The sequence below is a fragment of the Rana temporaria genome, chromosome 5 (genome assembly GCF_905171775.1).
Source record: "Rana temporaria chromosome 5, aRanTem1.1, whole genome shotgun sequence".
In the NCBI taxonomy this organism is placed as follows: domain Eukaryota; kingdom Metazoa; phylum Chordata; class Amphibia; order Anura; family Ranidae; genus Rana; species Rana temporaria.
In genome coordinates, this window is record NC_053493.1 from 81,553,653 (window position 1) to 81,579,408 (window position 25,756).

General features: G+C 39.3%; 1 protein-coding gene across 6 annotated transcripts in view; it reads right to left on the reverse strand.

The window, feature by feature from the left end:
- The window catches only part of LOC120940114 (sodium channel protein type 5 subunit alpha-like), a 494,846-nt gene that overhangs the window by 27,231 nt on the left and 441,859 nt on the right, over positions 1–25,756 (reverse strand). For all 6 annotated transcript variants that reach the window (XM_040352763.1, XM_040352761.1, XM_040352760.1 and 3 more), the window contains one exon: positions 5,624–5,899. In XM_040352763.1, coding sequence (XP_040208697.1) covers positions 5,624–5,899 — 276 coding nt within the window. The remainder of the gene's footprint in view (positions 1–5,623; positions 5,900–25,756) is intronic.

Here is a 25,756-nt window from a genome sequence, read left to right on the forward strand (position 1 = left end):
TTTAAATGATTCCCGCCCCCTACGGGATCATTTACATTAGGCGCCCTTACGCAGGGCAAGTTTACACAGCGCACACGCAATTTACGGAGCTACTGCTCCGTGAATCGCGGGTAGCGCAGTAAATTTGCGGGGGCGCAGGGCAAAAATGCTGCCCTGCGCCTCCGTAAATAAGGGGCAAATCTACCTGAATCCGGGCCAAGGATTGGAAAACACTGCGCTAAAACATAGAAAATAAAAAGAAGTTTCCAGTACCAAAAAAAATGTGGATACAAATTTTTAAAATGTGTTCTTGTGCTAGGTACAGCGCTACAATTGAAAATAAAGAAACCCCAATAAAGGGTTAAAAGTGAAAAAAATACATGAATCAAAGCAATTGCACATAAAAACCATGTGTTTAAAATACAATGAAGTAAAAAGTGATAAATAAATGAATAAAGTGCAATAAGTGCAATATATAAGTCCCAATATTGGGCAAATGGGCAAATTGGGCAAATGAATGCGTGCTAATGAACAAATCCTAGGAACCCATTCATCAGGTGAATCAATCTTTGTGAAGAAGATAGACGAAAACTTCCATCCACCAATAGAGGCACCCAAGTGCTAGTGATGTAGTCTCCTTACCATAGATAATGATCACTATCACGTCGGTCAGTAAAAACGCTGCAAGTCTCCCTGTCATATAAGCAATTCCACGCATGCGTCGAATCATATGCGAGGGATGGGTTCGGACGGATCGATCCGGTGAGTCTGTACAGACCACCGGATCGATCCGCTGGAGCCGATTCCAGCGGATAGATTTCTTAGTATGTTAGGAAATTTTTATCCGCTGGAAATCGGTCGGCCCGAAATATATCCGCGGATAAATATCCGCTGGATCGTACACACCAGCGGATCTATCCGCTGAAACCGATCCGCGGATCAATTTCAGCGGATCGATCCTCTCGTGTGTACGGGGCCTAAGGAGTCACATGACACCGGGAGAAAAAATGGCTAATTGGGCCCAATTTGGACCTTTTTACTTAGGGGTGTGCTCACTTTTGTAAGCAGCGGTTTGGCCATTAATGTGATGTGTTACTTTGGGGGGACAGCAAATTTACACTTTTATACCTAAATAATAATAATAATAATAAAATTAATAATAATGCAGTCCGTGTTATTCTTTTATATGTTTAAATAAAATGTTGTTGTCATAGTTTTCTCTTTCCCCGAAGCGTGACATCTCAGGACGGCAGGTGGGAGGAAGAGCAGAACATGATGACCGGATCTGAATGGGTCTTCTGTTGACTTGGTCAGTATCAGTTTGTTCTCTGCTGCACATATTGCACAATGAAACACATCCACTATTTCTTTATGTTCTACCAAAAAATCCAGTAACACAACCTTTTTGAACCATGTGTTCTAACATAATGAATATCATCTTTGACTTAGTTTGCAATGCAAAATTAACAAAAAATTTTGGCAAGGTGCAGTTGCTGGTACAAATTTAAAAGTAACATTAATATAAAGTAATCAGTGGTGAAATCAATTTATACTTAATTCTTATTGTGAAGTGTGAAAATATAAGATAGATAAAGGGCAGCTGAGATGAGAGCTCCAGTGGGAAAAGCTTGCCACTCTCTATGAGAGAAACAAGATGAAGCTATCACACCAGTATTAAATGAGATATCAGTTATAAATTTACTGCTTCTTGTCTCCATTAAATGGTGAAGTTTAAAGCGCACACAATCTTTGTAAGGGGTCCCTTGAAGGAGGTATGGACCTCATTGTGTGACATTTTCAGGTCATGACCTGAAAAGTGTAGTCCATAAGTCAACCAAGGACAGGTCTGGCAGCATTAAGGCATATTAAATAGACAGTTTTCTTGCACACTTTTCCTTTAGATTTACCAAAACCATATAATATGAGGTCAAACTTAAACACTTTCAATTTGTATGCAATCAGGCAGGCCCTTGCACTACATAGTTCAAAGTAAATCTAAATTTGAATAACAAAATTGTATAATGCATTGGCCAGCTTAAAGCCAAAATGTTTTTTTTGTTTTTGGACAAGGTAGAGAATGATAAGGTCCCTGTCAAGCTTCTCTAAACTGGGAGAAACTATATCAGTTTAGTTAGGACTACAGAAACGCAGGGAGCCGTGAAGTGGCCTGTAGCTCATCCATGCATTTGCAAATGTGTGCAACCAATCCTCTGCTTTTAACATACAGTTAGACAGTTGAATTTGGCTTGCTGTTTGGGTGGTAAGTTTTAGCTTGGTTATTACGCATTTATTACTTTACTACTGTTTGCATCAAATCGCATCTCATTTAAAGTCCCAACTTCTTTTCTTTTTCCAATTTTGGGGATGGAGGCATGTGCTGGTGTAGCAGTCTATATGCCTCATTCAAAGTCCCAAACCATGTTCTATGTCATATTACAGGGATGGAGATGCGATTTTGATATTTTTTTATATATTTAACCTTATGCGTCTTTTCCAATGCTTCTCACTACCATACCATTCCTAGGTGGATGCGGGGACACATACTCCCAGTCACCTGTCCTCCATCTACTCATTAGTATTTGTATGCCTCCTATTGAGGAAAATTTATCAGTTTAGTTAGGACTACAGAAACGCAGAGAGCCGTGAAGTGGCTTGTAGCTCATCCATGCATTTGCAAATGTGTGCAACCAATCCTCTGCTTTTAACATACCGTTAGACAGTTGAATTTGGCTTGCTGTTTGGGTGGTAAGTTTGAGCTTGGTTATTACGCATGTATTACTTTACTACTGTTTGCATCAAATCTCATTTAAAGTCCCAACTTCTTTTCTTTTTCCTAAACTGGGAGAAAATTCATTGTTGGACACTGTCTCCCCATTGGAGTTTTTCCCCTCACCTCCTGTCCTGTTTAAAATGTAACATTTTGGATTTCCACTTAGGGCTCTTTCACACGGAGCGGATCCGTATTGATCCGCCCCGTGTGTATCCGTCGGCTCAGTGGGGATCATCCGTAAATCCCCGCTGAGCTGTCGGCAGACAGGGCGGTCCCCGAACACTGTGCAGAGACCGCCCTGTCTTTCCTCCGCTCTCCCCTATGGTGAATCGGATAAATACAGACCGTGTGTCCGTATTCATCCAATCCGTTCCGCCAGACGGAAGAAAAATAGGGTTTTCTTCCGTCTGAAAAAGCGGATCTTTGCGGAGGCGGATCTTTACGGACGTTAGCGGATGCATCATCCGCTAACATTCACAATCCCATAGGGATGCATTACAAGTCCGTAAACGGACTTGTAAAAAACAGTCCGTTCGTCCGCCCGTGTGAAAGGGCCCTTACTTTGTGATAATGTCTGGCAGGAGAATGCGTAAATCTCCAGCAATAAAAACATGGCAGTGGTTTTAGTACTTTTACAAATTTTTTTAAGTTTTCACTTTATACATGTGCTGCAGTACCCTGTTAAGCCTATTTACAGCATGGCTTGGCATTCCACTGCATAGCAGAAATGCACTGGCATGAAATCTAACCAACCTAGGGCATTTTATATACTCCCTTATACCCAGTGTATTAAGAGTGTGGGGTTGCATGGGCTACATCATCAGGCTACACAGACTCAGAGGCCTTCCTTCTCCTGCAGTTTTAACATTTAAAACTTGTGTAATCATGGTATCTGCTTCTCAGTTCCATCTCGTTACCTTTCCTGTCATTGTCAGGCTTGTGTTCTGCAATACGCAAGTCCTGAATGCTGCAGATGGGGCTACAGTCAGACCAGCAAGTTCAAACACTCAATGAGATGCGGCTACCTAATACAGTACCTGTCCCCGAGAATGTGTTTCCAGCGCGATCCCATTGCACTGGTTCTCGGCGACAGGGTACTCTACATCTCACGCTGGCTGCAATAGGAAAAACACATTACAGCGAGCGCGAGAAAGAAGCGACGGGGATCCGACTTGGATCCCCACCAATACCAGGCACTATGTTTGGTATGAATCATGAGGGGGAACTCCACGCCAAATTTTAAATAAAAAAACGGCATGTGTTCCCCTCCAGGAGCATAGCAGGCCCTAAAGGTCTGGTATGGATTTTAAGGGGAACCCCTATGCTGAAAAAATGGTGTGGGGGTACCCCCAAAATCCATACCAGACCCTTATCCGAGCACACAGCCCGGCCGGTCAGGAAGGGGGGGACGAGCAAGCGCCCCCCCTCCTGAACCGTACCAGGGCGAATGCCCTCAATGCCCCCCCACCCCAAAGCACCTTGTCCCCATGTTGATGAGGACAAGGGCCTCTTCCCAACAACCCTGGCCATTGGTTGTCGGGGTTCTCCGGGCGGGGAGCTTATGGGAATAATAAGGGGGTTCCCAGATCCCGGCCCCCCACCCTAGGTGAATGAGTATGGGGTACATTGTACTCCTACCCATTCACCTGCAGGAAAAGTGTCAAGAAAAAAATACACTACACAGGTTTTTAAAGTAATTTATTAGGCAGCTCCGGGGGTATTCTTCGGACTTCGGGGGTCTCTTCCGACTTCTCCGCTCTCTTCTTCCGCACTCAGGTTCTTCTCCCGCTCTCCGGTGCCTTCTGCCGGGCTCCTCTGCTATCTTCTTCCAGCTCTTTTACTAGCGTTGGCCCGGTCTTCTCCATCGTCTTCTTACCTCTTCTCTTTTTCCAATGTTGACACAGCGCTCTCTTCTGCTGTAATGCCGGGTGCGCCGTGCGCAACAATTTATATAGGCATGGGGCGTGATCACCAGGTGATGTCACCCACTGACCCCACCCCTTATGTTGTCACCACCCAGAGCATGATGGGACTGTGACGTCATAAGAGGCCTATACAAATCAGAGCGTTGTGTCAACATTGGAAAAAGAGAATAGGAAAGAAGACGTATAAGGATAAGGCTCTGTATGGATGTTGGGGGGACCCCCACGCCATTTTTTTCGGCGTGGCGGTTCCCCTTTAAATTCATACCAGACCTAAGGGCCTGGTATGCTCCTGGAGGGGAACCCATGCCGTTATTTTATTAAAAATTTCCTGTTCATTGAAATTCGGATGTATGTCAGCTTCAACACATTTTTCCCTTCCCGGTGAGCCAGCTCGGCGATGGCTCCCGCGATGGGGCTCGTAGGTGCTCAATCTCGCCAATAAAAGCAGCGAGATTGACACAATATCGCGGTCACCTACTATACGTCAATTAGAATTGTTATCTGTTTCACACTGTTAAAAGAAAACAACTGAGATATTTAGTCAATTATTTCCAAACACAGCTGCAGTTTTATGTCCCAGCACCATTTTAGGACAATAGCCTGTTTTCAGTGCTGTAAGCAGATTTGGAAAGTAGCTACAGAAATCTGGTACCAAATTAAATCCCTGACTTTGCCCCCAGTAAATATGTATTATGTTTAAGAAGAGCCTTCAGATGTATAGGATTAGTGGGTACAAAAATGCACACATCTTCAAAACAAGAACAAGGAGAGAAAAAACATGGATTTTATGAAGGGGCAAACGATCCGGTCATACAAGACAAGCACAGCATATATTTATCAGAGACATTTTTCAATCAGTAAAGGCCCTTTTGAAACAGTGCCAGTTCCTGAAAATACAGAACATATGAGCAATGATTAATATATTTAGAAAACACAAACTAATACTCACCACTTGAAGCAGAGCCAAGTATCCTGCACCAACATTGTCAAAGTTGACTTTCACTTTTGTCCAGTAGACTTCTGAGGAGTTCATTGCATCACACATTGTTTTGTTTTCTACAATAGATGCATCGATTTCTGTCTTGTTCTCAGCGTAAACGCATTTCCCAAATTTTCCAGCTAATAAATTCACTCCCATGATGCTAAAAATGAGCCAGAATATGAGGCAGACCAAGAGGACATTCATGATGGATGGAATAGCTCCAATTAAGGCGTTTACCACAACCTTAAAGCAAAACATTGTATAATTAGTTTACCATACAAAAAAATTACCAGTTAACAGATCATGATATGGAAAACATGCCTGTTGAGCTTGATTTTATAGTTTGAATTTTGTAAATTAAAAAAATATATATTAATTGCATAGGGTATTTTTTGAGTGATTGCTTTTAAATTACGTAATTATTTCAAAGCATACCAGGATACCATTGATGTCTACCCTAGCTGCTGCCTTGACTCTGAAGAACATGCCTGTACACTGTGAGTAGGGACAGGGTCCTTAAGAGATGTCCTTTTTGGGGGTGTGCTTTCATCTGTAGGAATTGAGCTCCCAGGAGCTGCCCATCAACAATTTAACAAAATTGATGATGGTATAACAGGTAATAATAAAAGCTGGTTTTGCCGCGTACAGACGATCATGTTTCGGCATTAAAAAAACATTGTTTTTAAAAAATGTCATTTAAAATGATCGTGTGTGTGGGCTTCACATCATTTTTCGGGTTCTGAAAAATAACAAAAAAAAAATTCGAACATGCTGCATTTTTTAACAACGTTTTTCGGGTTGTAAAAAATTATCGTGTATGGGATAAAACTACGTTAAAAACCGGCGCATGCTCAGAAGCAAGTTATGAGATGGGAGTGCTCGTTCTGGTAAAACTACCATTCATAATGGACTAAGCACATTCATCACGCTGTAACAGACAGAAAAGCGCGAATCATCTTTTACTAACACGGAATCAGCTAAAGCAGCCCCAAGGGTGGCGTCATCCGAATGGAACTTCCCCTTTATAGTGCCGTCGTACGTGTTGTACGTCACCGCACTTTGCTAGAGCATTTTTTTAAAACGATGGTGTGTGGGCAACGTCGTTTTAATGATGAAGTTGGAAAAGCTTAATTTTTTCTACATGCCGAAAAACATCGTTTTTTTAATGCCGAAAAATGATCGTGTGTACGCGGTATTACTGCAAGATATAATAAAAATATAAGTATGGACATGACCTAGAGGAGGAGAGGTAGACATTAAAGACATGCTTACACAAAACCTTTAACTTCTGTCTTCAGTTTTGTAAATAACCCCCTCAATATGCTACATCTTTACAAGTACTATGATAATAGTTAAATAGAGCTACAGTTATAGGCCACTTAGGAATTACCTCACCCAGGAAAGAAAGCATGAAAAACAGACACACAACCCACATCTGGAAAAGTCTAAATGGGCATAACATCCATTTTACAAATCCCAATATATAATAGATGTTGTTTACAAAGCTGGTTTGCTATCCTGCCTTCTAATACCACATTTCCCAGCGAGAAAGTGAAAAATGCTCTTTTAAGTATCAATCTGGAGTCTAATTATCAGTTTGAATGCTTACTGCATCTCTTAATAGATAATAATGAGTTTGGACTGTACAATAAAATGCTCTCTATAAAATCAAGCTGTGCAGACTTATATTACTGAACTTAGCATACATATGTTTACTGCCATTTTGAAGAGAAAACACATAGAAATCTGCAAGAAAGTGTATGCTTTTCCAGATGAGTACAACTTATGCTAATAGTAATTTATCCCTGGACAATACCCAGTGGACTATACAGAATTTTATTATACCTGACAAAACAAGGCATACAATTGCTTGTTCCTCTAAGGTGAACATCTCATTCTTAATGGCAGAAAAAGCAAGTCATATAAACAGTTCATACATATGTAAGGACACATATTCACAAATATATTTCAGACTTGTATTGTTAATAGTAAGTTTACATTTCATTATCAAATGCCAGGCAGCAGTGAGAACATATGCAATAATTTAGATGTTTTGGAGATGAGATAAGTAAATAGGTTGTGAATATTTACATTCTTTCAACACATGATGCATTTAAGTGTTATAAAGATTAGGGTCTGTACTGGTCATGGAATCAACAAATACAAAGCCTTTAACATCAGAAGAAAAAAAAAGATCCATTACAATCTTTTTTTATTACAAAAGACCTGCAATAGTTGACTTCTGTTTCTGAAAATGTGAGTTTCCTGGCTGTTATCCTGATCCAATGGATGCTGGAACTGTGCAGATCTGAAGAGCATTAGCACACATGCAACACAATCTGTTGCATTTAGGCAGTCCATCATTTGAATGGGCTACCTAAAGAATCAAAATGCAACAAAAAAAGGTGGCAAGATATACCTGGTGCCATTCACCACTTCACAGCAATGTGCATAATGCAAAACATATATATTGAATTTTTGTTTCCATTCATTAGATCATGTAAAGGCCACACTATCTCATCCAATTTCTAAAAGTTTTAAAAGTTCTAAATATTAGTAACATATTCAGATATTAATTATGTGTATTATATTTGCTAATATAATTATTCTTTCCAACAGTAACAATGCTTGTTAACTGTCCATGACCTATACAAATCCCTAATTGGTTATAAATAAATGCTCAATTTAAACCAGTTGTTCTCAAACTGTTTTTTTTCCTCAGACCTCACACAAGCTCATTACCACAAGGAACCATGTCAACAATCTCTACAAACGCTGAGACATATGTGGCTAAATCAGCATTGGTACCTCTTGCCAAACATATTATTGTATATATATATATATATATATATATATATATATAATATATATATATATATATATAACAGTTTTGTACAATAGAATCATTACATCAAGGTAAAATTCCGTTTTGTTTTTTAATTTGCAGTTGGGTGAAAATTTTTCGAATTGAATATTCTCCCAATAATTAAGTAGAAAATTACTCCTTAAGTAAATCCACCTAATGGCGTGTGTGCGTGTGTAAAGAAATTAACTTGAATAGTCCATCCTATCATTGGACTTTTTAATTTTAGTGTATTGTTTGTTTTGTAACACTGGGCATCCATGTAAGGTCTGTCTAACTGTTTGAGAAGCGCTAGTTTAACAATAGTAATAGATCATTAGCAGAGAAGTAAATCACAACATGGCAAGCTTAATTTCAATTATTTAGACATTATGTTCATGTATATTAGGACAAATCGAGGTTAGCACCTATGAGTGGACATTGCCATTAAACATGTAATCAGCAGACAGTTGAGTAGTTGTAGACATTGGCTCTCATTTATGTCATTACGAATAAAATAAAACCTTTACTGAGGATGTATGAAGGCTAACACTGTTGACCTCCGTTTTTGGTAATGCTAGTCTCCTGGCTGTTATGCTGATCCAATGGCTTTAGACCTTTATGAGTCGCTGACCCAGGACAAGTATGCAAAAGAAAAGCCTGAACTTCATTCTAATTTTCCTGATCTGCATACTTGCTCTGATGAAGTAACAGAAAAAACACTGAAGCTAGACATGGGCAAGAGGCTAGCATATTCAGATGGAGGTCAGCGATAGGATTATTCATATTTCTCTCATTACAGGTTTCTTTTAAGAGAACAGCAGAAAGATTAAACATATTAGTCCTATACAAAGAACAAGAGACAACTCAGACACATAGTTGTGGCTCACAGAGATCCTTAAACATCAGCATTTCTCCAATATGTATTTTGGTACTACTATGATCAAAAACTGCATAAAAAATATTCTTTTAACCATTAGTTAGAAAATTCACCATAATTTTCCCCAAAATGTGCACTTGAAAAATCAGAACTTCCGATATTATAAAGTGACACTGTAACCTACTCATTTATGACAGAGAAACAGCGCCTCCTGATAGTCCACCCATTCCCTCAGCAAGGTATATCCACGACAGGGCTGGACTGGGACAAAAATTTGGCCCTGGACTTCATCCAGACCGGCCCACTTTAATTAAAAAAAACACTGCCCCCACCCCCCCGAAAAATCACGCCCACCAAAAGGCCCCTACATCCATTATTGTATATCATGAGAGGGTGAGAGAGAGGGGAATGAGAGAGAGAGAGGGAGGAGGGAAAGGGGGTGAGAGGGGGTGGGTGAGAGAGGGGGGTGAGTGTAAGAAAAAGAGAGTGAGTGTAAAAGAGAGGGGGTGAGTGTAGGACCCCTTTTTACACTGAGGCATTTTTTAGGCGCTTTTGGGTGCCTGTAAAGCGACTGAAAAACGCTTCCGATGCAGTACCAGTGTAAAAGCCTGAGTGCTTTCACACTTAAAAAATGTCCTCCAAGCAGCATCTCTGTTTTAAGAAACAGCCCACTGAGCCATCGGCCCACCGGGAAACTCCCTGTAGTCCCTATGGCCAGTCCATCCCTGATCCACGATTCCATGCTGCAGGAGTCCACCTCAAGCAAGCTTCCTCAAGTGGATAAAGACACTGCATCTCCCATGTTACAGGGTTCACACCTGGTGACTGGCAATTCACTGATGTGAAGACTCTTATGGTGAGAGGAGGGGTGACGAGGCAAAGCAGGGAAGGCGAGTGCACCTTGCTCGGAGGGTGGGCTATCAGGAGACACTGTCACTTTCCCCTGTATGAGAAAAAATGTAGTGTTCCTATAAACATCACTTCTAATATATCTTCAAAGACCACAGTTAAAAGGGTTGCACAATGAACAGCACGGCCAGTAGCAAATTCCATGCTAGACCTACTGCCAGCAATAAAGCAAAGTAACACAAATGCAGGAACAATGGGGAGACTGCAAGACTGAGAGACCAGCTACTAGCAAGTGAGCAACAAGGCAAAGCTCTTTTCTCCCATTTCATGATTTGAAACATTCCAAGGCTCAGTAACCAGTTCACTTAAATGCCTGCTTGCCCCCATATTCATCCCCCTTCCCTTAATTACTCTGCCACTCAATTTGGCTGCCTGAATTGATGAAAAATACCTAATACTTTCAGGTGTTGGGAACTTGCAACTCACTCCCCTTCTTCTCACAATGTAGCATTAGGTGTGTTAGCAGCTAATCACCAATCTCCAGCACTAACACATGGCGGATGGAGAGAAAGCCAGACCCAAAAGATTTTGTGCTTACACACAGCTTCTTTTCGTGGACAAACTGAGCCGCAGAAAAGTGAAAGCAAGGTCTCTTTAAGCAGCTGAAGGAGGAGGCAGTAAAGTAAACTTGTTGCACATCATAAGTTCAATTTTGAAGTAGAACTGTTACCAGGCTATGGGCATTCAAATATTCACATATTCTAAACAAGCAATAAACAGACTTTAAAACAAACCCTTACTAACCTCTGTAGCATCAGGCACTGTGAAACAATGCATCCTCAAATTTAGCAAGAGAAGTTACGTGGGGTCTCAAGACTCTGCTCTCTGCCTTCCCAGAGTGCCTGCTCTGTGTTTAAATTACACATAGGAAAGCTGTGAAGTCAATTCTGGGAGTGCAAAACATGGTGAGCTCAGCTGCTGAGAAGACATTGTTTGGCCTCGTACACACAACCGAGTTTCTCGGCAAAAAACAGCAAGAAACTTGCTGGGAGATATTTTTTTGCCGAGGAAACCGGTCGAGGAAACTGACGAGAAACTCGACGAGCCAAAAAGAGAGCATGTTCTCTATTTCCTTGACGGGAATGGAGAAAATTGACTTGTCGAGTTTCTCGACGGCTTCACAAGGAATTCGACGAGCAAAACGATGTGTTTCGCCCGTCGAGTTTCTCGGTCGTGTGTACGAGGCCTAAGTGTTTCTGCCATAAAGTTTGAGGATGAATTGATCCACGGTGCCTGCTACTGTAAAGAGCAGTAAGACTTACTATATAATGTTTGTTGAGAATATGCAAATATTTGAATGACCACAGCCTGACCAGAGTTATACAAGCATACCCCACTTTTAAGTACACAATGGGGTTTATTTACTATCGCTGGAGAGTGCAAAATCAGGCTCACTTCTGTATAGAAACCAATGAGCCTCCAGGTTTTATAGCCATGTTTAATTGAACAAGCTGGGGTTACCAGCTCATTGGTTTCTATGCAGAAGTGCACCTGATTTTGCAATCTCCGGCAATAGTAAATAAACCCCATTGTGTACTTAAAAGTGGGGTATGCCTGTACTTGAAAATATGGGGCATATTCGTAAAAGCAGTGAACGTAACATTCACCAAATAATTATTGCCATTTAATGTGAACTAGAAAGATTCACCTGCAATGAATGTTTGGTAAATGTCACATTCACTACTTTATAAATATTGCTTTTTGTGTTGATATAAGAACAGAAAAAAAAACAAAATACAGCAAAATTGTGGATTGCTACATCCCAAAAGTATTTAAAGATATCAATGGCTAGACTAGCTAATGTTTTGCAATTGGTGCTGTGTTCAGTGCAGAGACTTATAGGTACATCAGACAAACAAGAATAGACAAAACTGAGAAAACAATGGATATGAAAGGAGGGTCATGCATGTTAATTACACCTTACCATGCAGAATACTTGTAAAAAAAACAGAGTAAAATAAAGATCAGTGAACTCTATTTAATGTACTCCTGATGTGATGCTATCTGCCCTATTGGTGGCTACATACACTGAGACTTTCAAGGAAGATAATAAAGTGTATATATAATGGATATATATATATATGTGTGTGTGTGTGTGTGTATATACATGTTTATTTTTCTTTTTGGATAGAGCAGATTAGGATTTAGTAAGGATTTTTAGCCTCTGTCAGTTTTTTGCTGTGTCCCTGTTAGGGAGATGCACCATCTCCATTATCCCTGGTGATCATTGTCACTGAGACAAAAAGTGAGTGCAAATCCAAAATTTTACAGTTGCCACAAGAACACAAGGTGAGGGGAACTATTCCAATTCAGGTATCTGGTGCATCTGTAGGACAATCTCATTGCAGGACACAGACAATAGAAAATAAAGTGACAGGGGTTTTAACCTTTCCCTATTCAATGCACATAAAAAAAGGAAAAAAGTTGTAGTGATACATGCATTTCAAGGTTGAATTCCAAGTGTACTGTCCCTTAAATGAGCTCAAGCTGGCCCAAACAAACTATTTTCTACACTAACAGAAGGGCTCGCTGGGCGTAATGTATAATTTGTACGTAGCCTCAACTACATACAGTATACAGCCTTGTGTTCCGGCAGTGAGATGAGAACTTCTCATTGTACACCTGAAACAAAACCGAGTCGTCGCTCAGCCATTCATAGGCAGATTTGTATTCTGTGAATGAATACAACGTTTCTCCTGATTAGCCTCATTAGTAAAGTAAATTTGCCTTCAATGATATGAAGTTTTTTTTTTTAACTCAACACAACTGGATGTTTAAAGTGAACAAAGTTTAACACAAGCTTGATTTACTATTTTTCATCTGAACCTAGAGTTGAGTATTTCCTATATAGAGTTGTGCTTGAAAGTTTACATACCCAAATGTATGATTCTTTGGCAATTTTTCAGAGAATATGAATGATAACACAAAAACATTTCTTTCACCCATGGTTAGTGTTTAGATGAAGCCATTTATTATCAATCAACTGTGTTTACTCTTTTTAAATCAACCTACCCAAATAACCCTGATCAAAAGCTTACATACCCCAGTTCTTAATATCATGTATTGCCCCCTTTAACTTTAATGACAGCTTGACGTTTTTTATGGTATTTGTGGATTAGGCTCTTTATCTTCTCAGATGGTAAAGCTGCCTATTTAAAAAAAAAAAAAAAGCCTCAAGTTCCTGTAAATTCTTGGGCTGTCTTGCATGAACTGCACATTTGAGATCTCCCCAGAGTGGCTCAATGATATCGAGGTCAGGAAACTGAGATATCCACTCCAGAACCTTCACTTTATTCTGCTGTAGCCAATGACAGGTTGATTTGGCCTTGTGTTTTGGTTCAATGTCATGTTGGAATGTCCACGTACTTCCCATGCGCAGCTTCCTGGCTGATGAATGCAAATGTTTATCCAGTATTTTTTGATAACATACTGCATTCATCTTGTCAACAATTTTGACCAAAAGTGCCTTTGTCGCTCACACATCCCCAAAACATTAGCGATTCACCTCCGTACCTTTCATCATAGGCCTTGTTGACTCCTCTCCAAATGTGTAGATTTGGACTAGAGACTAAAGTTGTGGACTCCTCTCCAAATGTAGTGTTTATGGTTGTGGCCAAAATTACATTTTGGTATTATCACGCCAAATGACTTTGTGCCAGAGGGTTTGAGGCTTGTCTCTGTGCTGTTTGGCGTATTGTAAGCGGGATACTTTGTGGCATTTGTGTAGTAATGGCTTTTTTCTGGCGACTTCACCATGCATCTTGAAACAGCCACATCACATGTTTTCAGAGAGTCCTGTATTTCACCTGAAGTTATTTGTGGGTTTTTCTTTGCATCTTGAACAGTTTTTCTTGCAGATGTGGCTGAAATTTTAGTTGGTCTACCTGATCGTGGTTTGGTTTCAACAGAACCCCTCATTTTCTACTTCTTGATTAGAGTTTAAACACTGCTGATTAGCATTCTCAATTCCATGGATATCTTTTTATATCCCTTTCCTGTTTTATACGGTTCAACTACCTTTTCCCGCAGATCCTTTGACAATTATTTTGCTTTTCCAATGACTCAGAATCCAAAAACGTCAGTGCAGCACTGGATGAAAGATGCAAGGGTCTGTCAGGAGTCCAAAAACGCATTGACCTTTTATACACACACTAATTACAAGCAAACAGATCACAACTTGTGTGCATGTTATCAGGCCAAAATCACCAGGGTATGTAAACTTTTGATCAGGGTCTTTTGGGTAGTTTCTGTTGTGATTATGATTTAAAAAGAGTAAACATCTTTGATTGATAATAAATGGCTTCAGCCAAACACTAACCATGGGCAAAATAAAAGCTTTTGTGTTATCATTCATATTCTCAGAAAAATGGCCAAGAAATCTAAAATTCGGCCAGGGTATGTAAACTTATGAGCACAACTGTATATATCTTTACATGTATGACCAGCCTAATGCTGCGTACACACGATCGGGCTTTTGCCTGGCCAAATCACAACGGAAGGGTACTGGGGTCTCCTACTTTAATCTAAGGTGTTATGTGTGTCTTTGCATTCTTCCTAGGTGTGAAGCCCTGATTTTAATTAAGTCATCGATTGTTTCTGTCTGTCTGCTCATCTCTTGGAGATGTGATTAATATTGTGTCTAGAGGTGCACCGAAATTTGTTTGGTGAGGCTGCATCTGACAGGCACTGGTGAGGCTGCATCTGACAGGCACTGGGTGAGGCTGCATCTGACAGGCACTGCGTGAGGCTGCATCTGACAGGCACTGCGTGAGGCTGCATCTGACAGGCACTGGGTGAGGCTGCATCTGACAGCCACTGGGTGAGGCTGCATCTGACAGCCACTGGTGAGGCTGCATCTGACAGCCACTGGTGAGTGCTTCATCTGACAGTCAGTGGTGAGGCTGCATTGATCTCTTGTATCATGTCTGCAGTCTCTAACCATCTTCTGTATCATATCTGCTAGTGGTGCACCAAACGTAAATTATGCCAATACTATTAGCAGTGTGTTTAAGTTTAAGTAAGAGATTGCAGACATAATACAAGAGATGGTTAGACACTGAGGACATGGTACAAGAGATGGTCAGAGACTGCAGACTGCAGATTTTTCTTGAGCTTTCTTGCACTAAAGATGCCAATAATAAATTATTATTCATTTAAATTGATGATATTAAATAAAAAGTCAAATATAATACAATTATATATAACAATATAAATATATATTTTTTAAAAACTGTAATTTTCCATTTCGGTTTTTGGCTAGGTGCATCCTGCATTTTCTGTACCAAAATTTCCATTCCCCCCTAATTGTGTCCACTTTACCTTGCTATTGAACTGTTGTGGAATTGTATATCTTTATGTTGATTAGCTTACTGTTGTATTAGATTGAAGTTTATGTGGGCTGTTCCTTAACTATATTAATTATCTTACTGTTTGCATAATGTGATAAAACTCTTATGTGATCTTGTGTGGTATATATTCTGTGTGAATTTACATAATAGAGGGTCAGTTCTAGTTTGCACCTAAACTAGTGTCGTCTAGTATCTTGGGTGTAATATTCAGCTATAATACCTGGTTCTTGGTTCCAGACTGGAGGAAGGATTATCTTAAAGGAGGAACCCAAGCTGGGTTCTGGAAGGTTACGTCACACCCTGGAACAAGCATGAAGCAAAGCCCGGGTGAAGTCTAACCTCCTAATCTGCATATTTGTTTTGATTTAACCTGACAGCCAGAGTAGTAACAGCAGTAAAGCAGTGACATCTTGCATATTTGCTGCAGTACCCATACTCTTTGAAGCTGCCACCTTGCATAGCAAAGGTCTAATTTGCTCTTTTAGTATATAGTCAATACCACTAAGGAACATGTGCAGCCAATGTACAGGCTGGTTTGTGGGAACAGGTGTTTCTACATGGACCCTATTTTAAAGGGATAGCTTTTCCCATAGGTACAATTTAATTTTCCATAATCCCAATTTTCTGTGAGGAATACCAAGTGCTCTCTTGCCTGGGGGGCAGAAACTAAATTGGCTTGAAACCCCTTTGGCTCAGGAGTTGCTGTGATTGTGTAAAATATACGGTACATTTTGTTGGACATTTCCTTGAAACATCTTCACAAAGACACCAAGGTTTTACCTGAGCATCACATATTCCTGTAAATATCGTAGAATAGGATATAAATGATGGATTAAAATCCTAGATTACCGTGATCACCATTGTTCTATGTGGCACAGTATTAGCAAGAAACCCAGCAAGCCCTCCCCATCTCTGTATATTATAGGTGACATGTTCAGATTTCACTGCCAACAAAAGCTCTCTTGGGACAGGAGCAAGCCAACTTTTCAGGCCATTATGAAGCCATATGAATTAGCTCATTGTGCAATAAATGTGTTCAGAGCAAATGAAAAACAGTTTCATTTCTACTTTAATTGTCCTATGAGCTTAGCCTGTTTTTGCCAGATATTTTAATGTATTAGAACGTGAAAAGATTTTTCTCTACAAAACAGCAGTTCCTCTATGAGCATTTTCTGTGCTTTTTAATATTAATAAACAATATTGGGAGGTCAAATAACCCATTGGCTTCCAATATACCCCATGAATACTATTTGAGGTTTAAGATTCTAGCTTACTAGCTCCTAGCTTACTGCCAAGAGTGATTTCTGTCCTGAGAAGGCAGTGGGAGAAATTATAATCTTTTGCTTGGCATTACATTGGTCAGAATAAGGGGTGTCGACACACTAGACAGAAAGGGAGAGTGAAGTAATGATCTTATATGCATGGTGCATCGCTTTCAGTGTCCAATTAGCAGACTACAGGATGGTCAATGGGTAGGTTGTTTTCCTTAATGTGTATCTAACGCCTTTTCTCAGATATTTATTGCTATCACCAGCAAATATCCCTTCCAAACACTATCCAAAACAAAATTTAAAAAAAGTGTTTGCCATATATCTACTTTCACAGCACAATAATTGATTTTAAGGTAATGCCCAGATTACTAGACTTGCTTAACAGTATTCAAATTGAGTATAATCACTTTAGCCCTTTTACATTGATTGTATGCTGTAACTATGGTAAGAAGACATCGTTATGTATGCTTTTATTAATAAATGTACATCATGAAGAAGCTTATGTTTTTGTACATTATGGATCCTAGCAGCAATTATGTTAATTTTTTTTTATTAGGAAGTAAATGATCTAACTTTAGGTTGGCAGATGAATCACAAAGCTTTTTTTTTCAATTGACCTCAATGAAAATCTAACTGACATCTTTAGTCTTAATATCATCATGTTGTCAATTGCCTCACTAAATCAGTCGGATATGACATTCAAAATTTAAATTAAAGACTGATTTAAATGATCTATGACAGTCACAACATATGTTTTAGAAATTATCTATAATGTTTTCCATTACGAAATTCTTAGTAAATTTGTGAAGCCAGACTGACAGCTAAACACCAGGTGTTAGATTATATTGATTGGTTATGACCATGCAAATAATGGTTCAAAGTAGTGTAGATAACGAATCAAACAATCTCCCCTAGTTTTCAGAATACTGAAGATGTAAAAAGGGGGTTATTTATGAACGATTGCACATTGAAAATAATGATAATAATAATAAATAATTAAGACCTACAAGAAAGATTTATCATGATATCTATTTTGGGTGACAGGAATGGGTGAAAAAGGAAGGGAGAAAAGCAGATGAAGTCACTTCCGGGTACAGGATCAGTGGGGAGGTGCACATGTTCGGATGCGTGCTTCTTTCTCAGGCTCTGCTGGGGGCCATCTTTGATGAGGGTTTTTATATATACAACAAAAAAACTCTCATCAAAGAAGACCCCCAGTAGAGCACAGAGCCTGAGGAAGCCGCATGCATGCTCGGAACGTGCACACCTCTCCACTGACCCTGCACCTGGAAGTGACGTCATCTTGCCGTGTTCCTGTGCATTGCTGATCTCTGTCCCAGCCTTCCAGGAGCGCTGGGGCTCCACCAGTGCAACTGAATAACGGACAGCTACACAAGCATCCCAGCCAGCGACACCAGGGATCAGGTTAGCCCCAGGGACAGCTTGGATGATACTTATGCTGTTTAATACTGATTTGTAAGTGTTTCATTATGATTTTAATCTATTAAATGTCTGAATTGCTGCACTTAGAAAGCACTGCTCTTGTTCCTGTGTTTCCATTCCAGAGCTTCTTCTATCTGTAAGCTGGCAGCCTTCTTGGGATAAGCACACATAACAATCTTACATGGACTTTCCGTCATGGACTTGATTACTTGCCCTATCTATTGGTTCCACTCCCATGTTTATCTCTTATAGCCTTACCCAGAGTGCGCCAAATGAACCCATTGTTTGTATGAATATATCAATCATCTGCTTTTATATTTCAAACCTACTACCATTTCAGAGTCTGAACTGTAATGAACGCAAATGGCACTATATTGACTGGCTGTTGGAATCACTGACTGTATCCCATTATACCATTACCACCCACTCAATATGTGAACGATCTTCCATTTATAGGTCATCTAAATACTCTCTAATGTGTCTGCTCTGGGAGTAAATATGCATATTAAGGGGGGTGTTTGCTTCCATATGGATTTTATTTCTTGTACCATATACAGTGGGGATCGAAAGTTTGGACACCCCAGGTAAAAATTTGTATTAATGTGCATAACAAAGCCAGGGAAAGATGGGAAAATCTCCAAAAGGCATCAAATTACAGATTAGACATTCTTATATGTCAAAAAAAGTTAGATTTTATTTCCATCATTTACACTTTCAAAGTCACAGAAAACAAAAAATGGTGTCTGCAAAAGTTTGGGCACCCTGCAGAATTTATAGCATGCACTGCCACCTTTGCAAAGCTGAGACCTGCCAGTGTCATAGATTGTTCTCAATCATCGTCTGGGAAGACCAGGTGATGTCAATCTCAAAGGTTTTAAATGCCCAGACTCATCTGACCTTGCCCCAACAATCAGCACCATGGGTTCTTCTAAGCAGTTGAAAACTGAAACTGAAAATAGTTGACGCTCACAAAGCTGGAGAAGGTTATAAGAAGATAGCAAAGCATTTTCAGATGTCAATATCCTCTGTTCGGAATGTAATTAAGAAATGGCAGTCATCAGGAACAGTGGAAGTTAAAGCAAGATCTGGAAGACCAAGAAAAATATCAGACAGAACAGCTCGCAGGATTGTGAGAAAAGCAATTCAAAACCCACGTTTGACTGCACGATCCCTCCAGAAAGATCTGGCAGACACTGGAGCTGTGGTACACTATTCCACTATAAAGAGATACTTGTACAAATATGGTCTTCATGGAAGAGTCATCAGAAGAAAACCTTTTCTACGTCCTCACCACAAAAATCAGCGTTTGAACTTTGCAAATAAACATATAGACAAGCCTGATGCATTTTGGAAACAAGTTCTGTGGACCAACGAGGTTAAAATAGAACTTTTGGCCGGAATGAGCAAAGGTACGTTTGGAGAAGAAAGGGGACAGAATTTAATGAAAAGAACCTCTGTCCAACTGTTAAGCATGGGGGTGGATCAATCATGCTTTGGGGTTGTATTGCAGCCAGTGGCACAGGGAACATTTCACGAGTAGAAGGAAAAATGGATTCAATAAAATGTCATCATTTTGGATGGTAACTTGATGCCATCTGTGAAAAAGCTGAAGTTAAAGAGAGGATGGCTTCTACAAATGGATAATGATCCTAAACACACCTCAAAATCCATGGGGGGTTACATCAAGAGGCGTAAACTGAAGGTTTTGCCATGGCCTTCACAATCTCCTGACCTCAACATAATTGAAAATCTATGGATAGACCTTAAAAGAGCAGTGCATGACAGACAGCCCAGAAATCTCAAAGAACTGGTAGACTTTTGTAACGAAAAATTGGCAAAGATACCTCAAACAAGAATTGAAAGACTCTTGGCTGGCTACAAAAAGCGTTTACAAGCTGTGATACTTGCCAAAGGGGGCAGTACAAGATATTAACTCTGCAGGGTGCCCAAACTTTTGCAGATGCTATTGTTTTGTTTTCTGCAATTTTGAAAGTGTAAATGATGGAAATAAAATCTAACTTTTTTTGACATATTATAAGAATGTCTAATCTGTAATTTGATGCCTTTTGGAGATTTTTCCATCTTTCCTTGGCTTCGCTATGCACATTAATACAAATTTTTACCTGGGGTGCCCAAACTTTCGATCCCCACTGTAAGCATTCTGCAAATGGTATTGAATAACTGAATGTTCTTTGTATCCTATCTGTGATAATGCATACCATGTATTTTTATGAACTGGTTGAGGGGATTTTTTCATCTAGTATTGTGGTTTTAGCACACAGCTTTGCTGGGCATCCTATCCTGGATAATACTGCAAGTAGGAAATATGCCTGGACAGTGGAAATACAGTTTGTCTAAATGCATGGTAGGAATGAAAGGAAACAATAGAAGATAGAAATCTGTAATTAGCAGGGATATATAAGCCACTGGATTTTAAATGCAACCTGTGCGGAGCTCAAAACGTGTGTATTTATTCAATAATTAATTCATTCACTCACTAATGTAGTGTAAAAAAAAAAAAAATTCTCTCATAATCTGCTGTTGCCATAACCCTGCAGGAGGATTTTTTGGTCTACTGGCTGTCTGCAATCTTTACTATGGCATCCTGCTGACATCCCAGGGTTTATGCTGATTACAGGAAACTATTAGTCAGTAGTGGCTTAGACCTGAGAATTTCCAGTAAGTGGGAAGAGGTATACGGTGGATGTGCTGATGGTATTTTGCATAATTCTTTCTCAATAGGATCTGTAAAATTGACAATCTGCCAATGTGGGACGGAGGGAGTACAGCCTCTTGCTAATAATTTTTTTTCGTATATGTCAAACACAAACTTTTTTTTTTTTAAGCTTTGGATATAGTGAAGGCGGCTTAGAACCCCTGCTGAGTTTTATTGCTGGCCTAGGCTCCATTAAAGCTTTCCCCTTACTTCTTGCTGCTGACATTTTAACAGGGATGGGTGAAAAGGGTATCTTGGGTAACAGGGGTGGGTGAAAAGGGGAGGACAGCAGGAAGGGGAGAAGAAGGAAGAAAGGAGAGAAATAAAGTAGGAAGAATAGATGGAAGGAGGGAAGTTATTTTTACCTCCCCTTTAAGCCTCTGTTCTACACTTCCTGCCCTGCATATGTTTTACGACACAGGAAGTGGATCAACATTTCCAATTGCAACACAGACAGCAATAAAACAATGCATTTCTTTGGTAAATTAGGGGAATACTTCAACCCCAAGTCTTTGTATTGCTGTATGTGTCCTTGTTATAGAGTATCCCTTGCTTTTTGGTAAACTGTTGTCAGCAAAACAGGAAGTGAGGATGAATCGCTCCATTGGAGCCTCTAATGGCAGTACAAATCTACAGTTCTAATAATTCTTTACTCTATCTAGATTTTTTTTAAACAGGTTATTTTTGTCTTGACATACACTTTAAACACACATCTCTCTCCATGCTGTAGACCACCTTTGAGGTTGGATTAATACTTTATTTCCTAATTAGACTAAAATTTATTTCTATTTAGACTGTAAAGAGACTTTTGTTGAGGGAAGCTGAGAACCTCTGGACTATAGAGCCATATCTTCAGGTTTTGGTGTTCCAAGACTATGTTTAATTCCTTATAAGATCATGAATGAAGTAAAAGTAATGTGTAGGAGTAATACACATTTACAATATGAATTATCTCATAATATCTGGGTTGCTGGCTAGCCTAAGGTTTAATGGAATGATTTAGCTGGCAGTATGTGCTCAGAAAACTGCACATTTGTTAGTTATGTAAGACCTATTCATTCTGGTGTGTGTGCAATTATTCAAATTAGGCAGAACAAAAATGTTCAAACTGAAAGGAAATTAGAGAAAATAAACTTCCCTCTAACAATACCTAATTACAAATATTGCTAATTGTTGTTTACTGCAGTGGAAGAATCGGGCACACAGCCAAGTGCATTAATAGGCTTTTAGCATGTGCTTAGAGCAATGCTTACTTATCAGCATGATCACTAACAGGCTATGTGTTTTCTTCCAGTCTTCTGTAAATACAACATTTATAAAGCTAAAGTCAGTAGTATAAGGGACCATACAATGTCATACACTATACTATATAGTGTTAAACACAAACATAACCAACACTAAACCGCTAAGGGACTTTTAGGGTTCATTCACAACAGATGCAGTGGGACTGCATTGGGTGGCTATTCCAGCACAATCCAACCACATGACAAGGCAAAAGGTCATGTTCACAGCAGCAGGACATTTTTCATCTCCACACAGTAAGAGGCAATCCACCTCCACAAAGGCCAAATATGAACTTTATGAAATGTCTGTGTGACATTTAAATAAAGTGCTCAAAAAAGTGAACACTGTACAGCACTGAGTTTGGTGCATCAGCACTGCAGCGATCCCGCTAAACCACACAACGCAGCGCTTAAAATACCACAATTGTATTCCTAAACCAGATTCAAAGATACAATATATCATAAAACATCATTTTACTTCATTCAGCAAAAACATAAAAAAAAATAAAAATCCCACTTAAAATACATTCTCATAGTTAAATAGTTAGCCAGGTTGAAAAAAGTCCATCTAGTTCAATAGACAGAAAAAACAAACTAACAGTAAATTATGTACGTAATCCTATACCCACAGTTGATCATGAAGGCAAAAAAAAACAATAAAGCATGATCCAATTCGCTCCAGTGGGGGAAAAAATCCTTCCTGATCCCCAAGGAGGCAAACAGATATCCCTTGGATCAACTACCCCTCCCTGGTGTTTTTACCTATAAATTTTTGCTACATAGTTATATTTATACTTAAAAGTAGGATACGGGGACATAGTATATGAAGACACATATGTAATACACCAATGCTGGCTACCATTCATTCAACTAATAACCAACAGTATTTATTGGGTACTGCAGCTTTAAGCCTTCAAAATATGAAGGTAATCACAGGCGGTGTTGTGAGAGCTTTTTTACGCATTTCTCAGACTATAATTTGCTTCATCAAAAATGTATGGGAACACAATGTGCTATCCACGTATATGTCTGCAGAGGACAAATGGGTGCACTGTCACAGTAGTCTCGTATATCCTAATAGGCCATAAGGGTATAGAGTAATGCCATACTTATAAAAAGCCACAAAAAACAGCCAGTAAGGTAGTTCTCATATTAAAAGGATGTCATGATAGGACGTCACACCACCTCAACTTGGAATTACAAGTAAATGTGGTGACAGATATGTAAAAAAAGAGTTCCTTTGTTTACACACTGAATTACATCTATTGACTAATTTCTAGGTCTTCACAGGAATAAAATTATATCATGGCCAAGATAACATATTGTGAATTATAAGTGTGCACCATTCAAAGGTAAGCTACGCACCCACACCCACAGACTACAGTCTGAGAAATGCATCAAAGAGGCATCACTCCACCTGTGACTACCTTCATACTTTGGAAGCTTAAAGCTGCAGAACCACATAAATACTATTGGTGGATGGTTAAGGGGCTGCCAGTATAGCTGAATAACATATGCATCTTCATAAACTACATCTCCGTATCATATTTGGGAGGATATACTGTACAGTGGGTAAAATAGGTATTGACGTTGTCACCTTTTTTTAAAGAAACCAAAAAAAAAAAATTCAGAAATTAAGTTATGGGCAATAAAATGGAATGACACAGGGAAAAAGTATTGAAAACGCTAAATGAAATCTATTTAATACTTCGTACAAAATTCTTTGTTGTTAATGACAGCTTCAAGATGCTTCCTGTATGGAGAAACTAGTCGCATGCATTGCTCAGGTGTGATCTTGGCCCATTCTTCCACACAGTTTTCAAATCTTGAAGGTTCTATGAGCTCAGATCTTTAGTTCTTTCCATAAATGTTCTATTGGATTCAGGTCAGGTGATTGCCTGGGCCATTTTAGCAGATTTATTTTAAAAATTTCGAACACATCCTAATTTTTGGGACTTTAAAGGCAATTCAACCATAGTTTAATATAAAAAATATTATTTATTAAAAAGCATCATTAAAATAGTAATATAAGAACAATATAGAATTTCCAATGAAAGACAAAATTCATCATAACATGTTTTAAGATGTTTGGAAAATACAGTACAGTGAAATATATTGAGTGCATACGAAGTGGTATCCCTCAGCTACTTGCTTGTGTATTCCACCATGATGATAGTTAGATGGAATCCAGTAGATAGGGGTAACCAACGCGTTTCAAAGTATGAACAAAAATAACTCCCTCCTCAGGGATAATACCACTTCTGTAATGTAAAATCATTACTCACGACTTTAATATTACATAAATACTGTTGTATCTAGACATAAAGTCCACTTGGACATACTCACAGCATATAACATGCCTATATGTATCTGACAATGCATAAACAAATGTGTGTCAGGATCGATGTTATTTCCCCTCCCTTAAGTGTATTTAAACCTTATACCATGGGGGCAAAGATACTTAGCCAAATGTTCTTTACATGGAAAGTGCAGGCTGAATCCACCCAATATAAATGTTGAATTCAATCCACAATATGGCAGTTTCTATCCATATGGCTAGGGAATAACAGCAGTCCTTTCCATCACCGTAGTGGTGGAAATAAGGAATGGTGCCTGGTTCGGTCCCCGGCATTCCCATATAGCATGCATATCCAGCATGGTGATGTCATGCGTCATCTCCAGGCCCCTAGATGACCACATCCAGAGACCAGTTGTAGCACCACATTGGAGACAAATACACCGCCAACACAGGATAACTCCAGTGCCTGGAAATCTGTAAGTCTATGTATACTCGCCACATTGTGGTGTGGCAGAGATACATAGATGATATATTCCTGATTTGGGATTGCCCAGAAGACAAGCTGAAGCTTTGTCTTGATTGAATGAATCATAATGATTTGAATCTTTTCAAAATGGGGGATTGATAAGTAAGCTTTTCAGGAAGGAGACAGCCAGCAACAGCTTGTTGCATGCTGGCAGCTTCGATCATGAACCACTTAAAAAATATATACCTTTTAGTCAGTTCTTGCGCATCAAACGTAATTGTACCACTAATGGAGATTTTCAAAGAGAGGCAGATGAGCTTATGAAAAGATTACTTGTGAGAGGTTATACCAGGTCATCCTTGAGAAAGGCCTTTAACCGAGTAAACAATGGTAATAGACAGGATGTAATATTTAAACTTAAGAAAAAAGGAAAAGGATAACGCCACACAGTTAATATTGTAATATTCGAATGAACATGAGAAAATGTAAAAAGTTTTCACAAAGCATTGGTCGATTCTCACTAAAGACCCTGCTTTGGGAAATCCTGGGGAATCCAGAAAGGATCCCTGTAAAATACATGGAACCTTTCCCTGCAGGTTACGTTCCTGCAGGGAAAATGATGAGCTAGGTAATTCTACCCAAT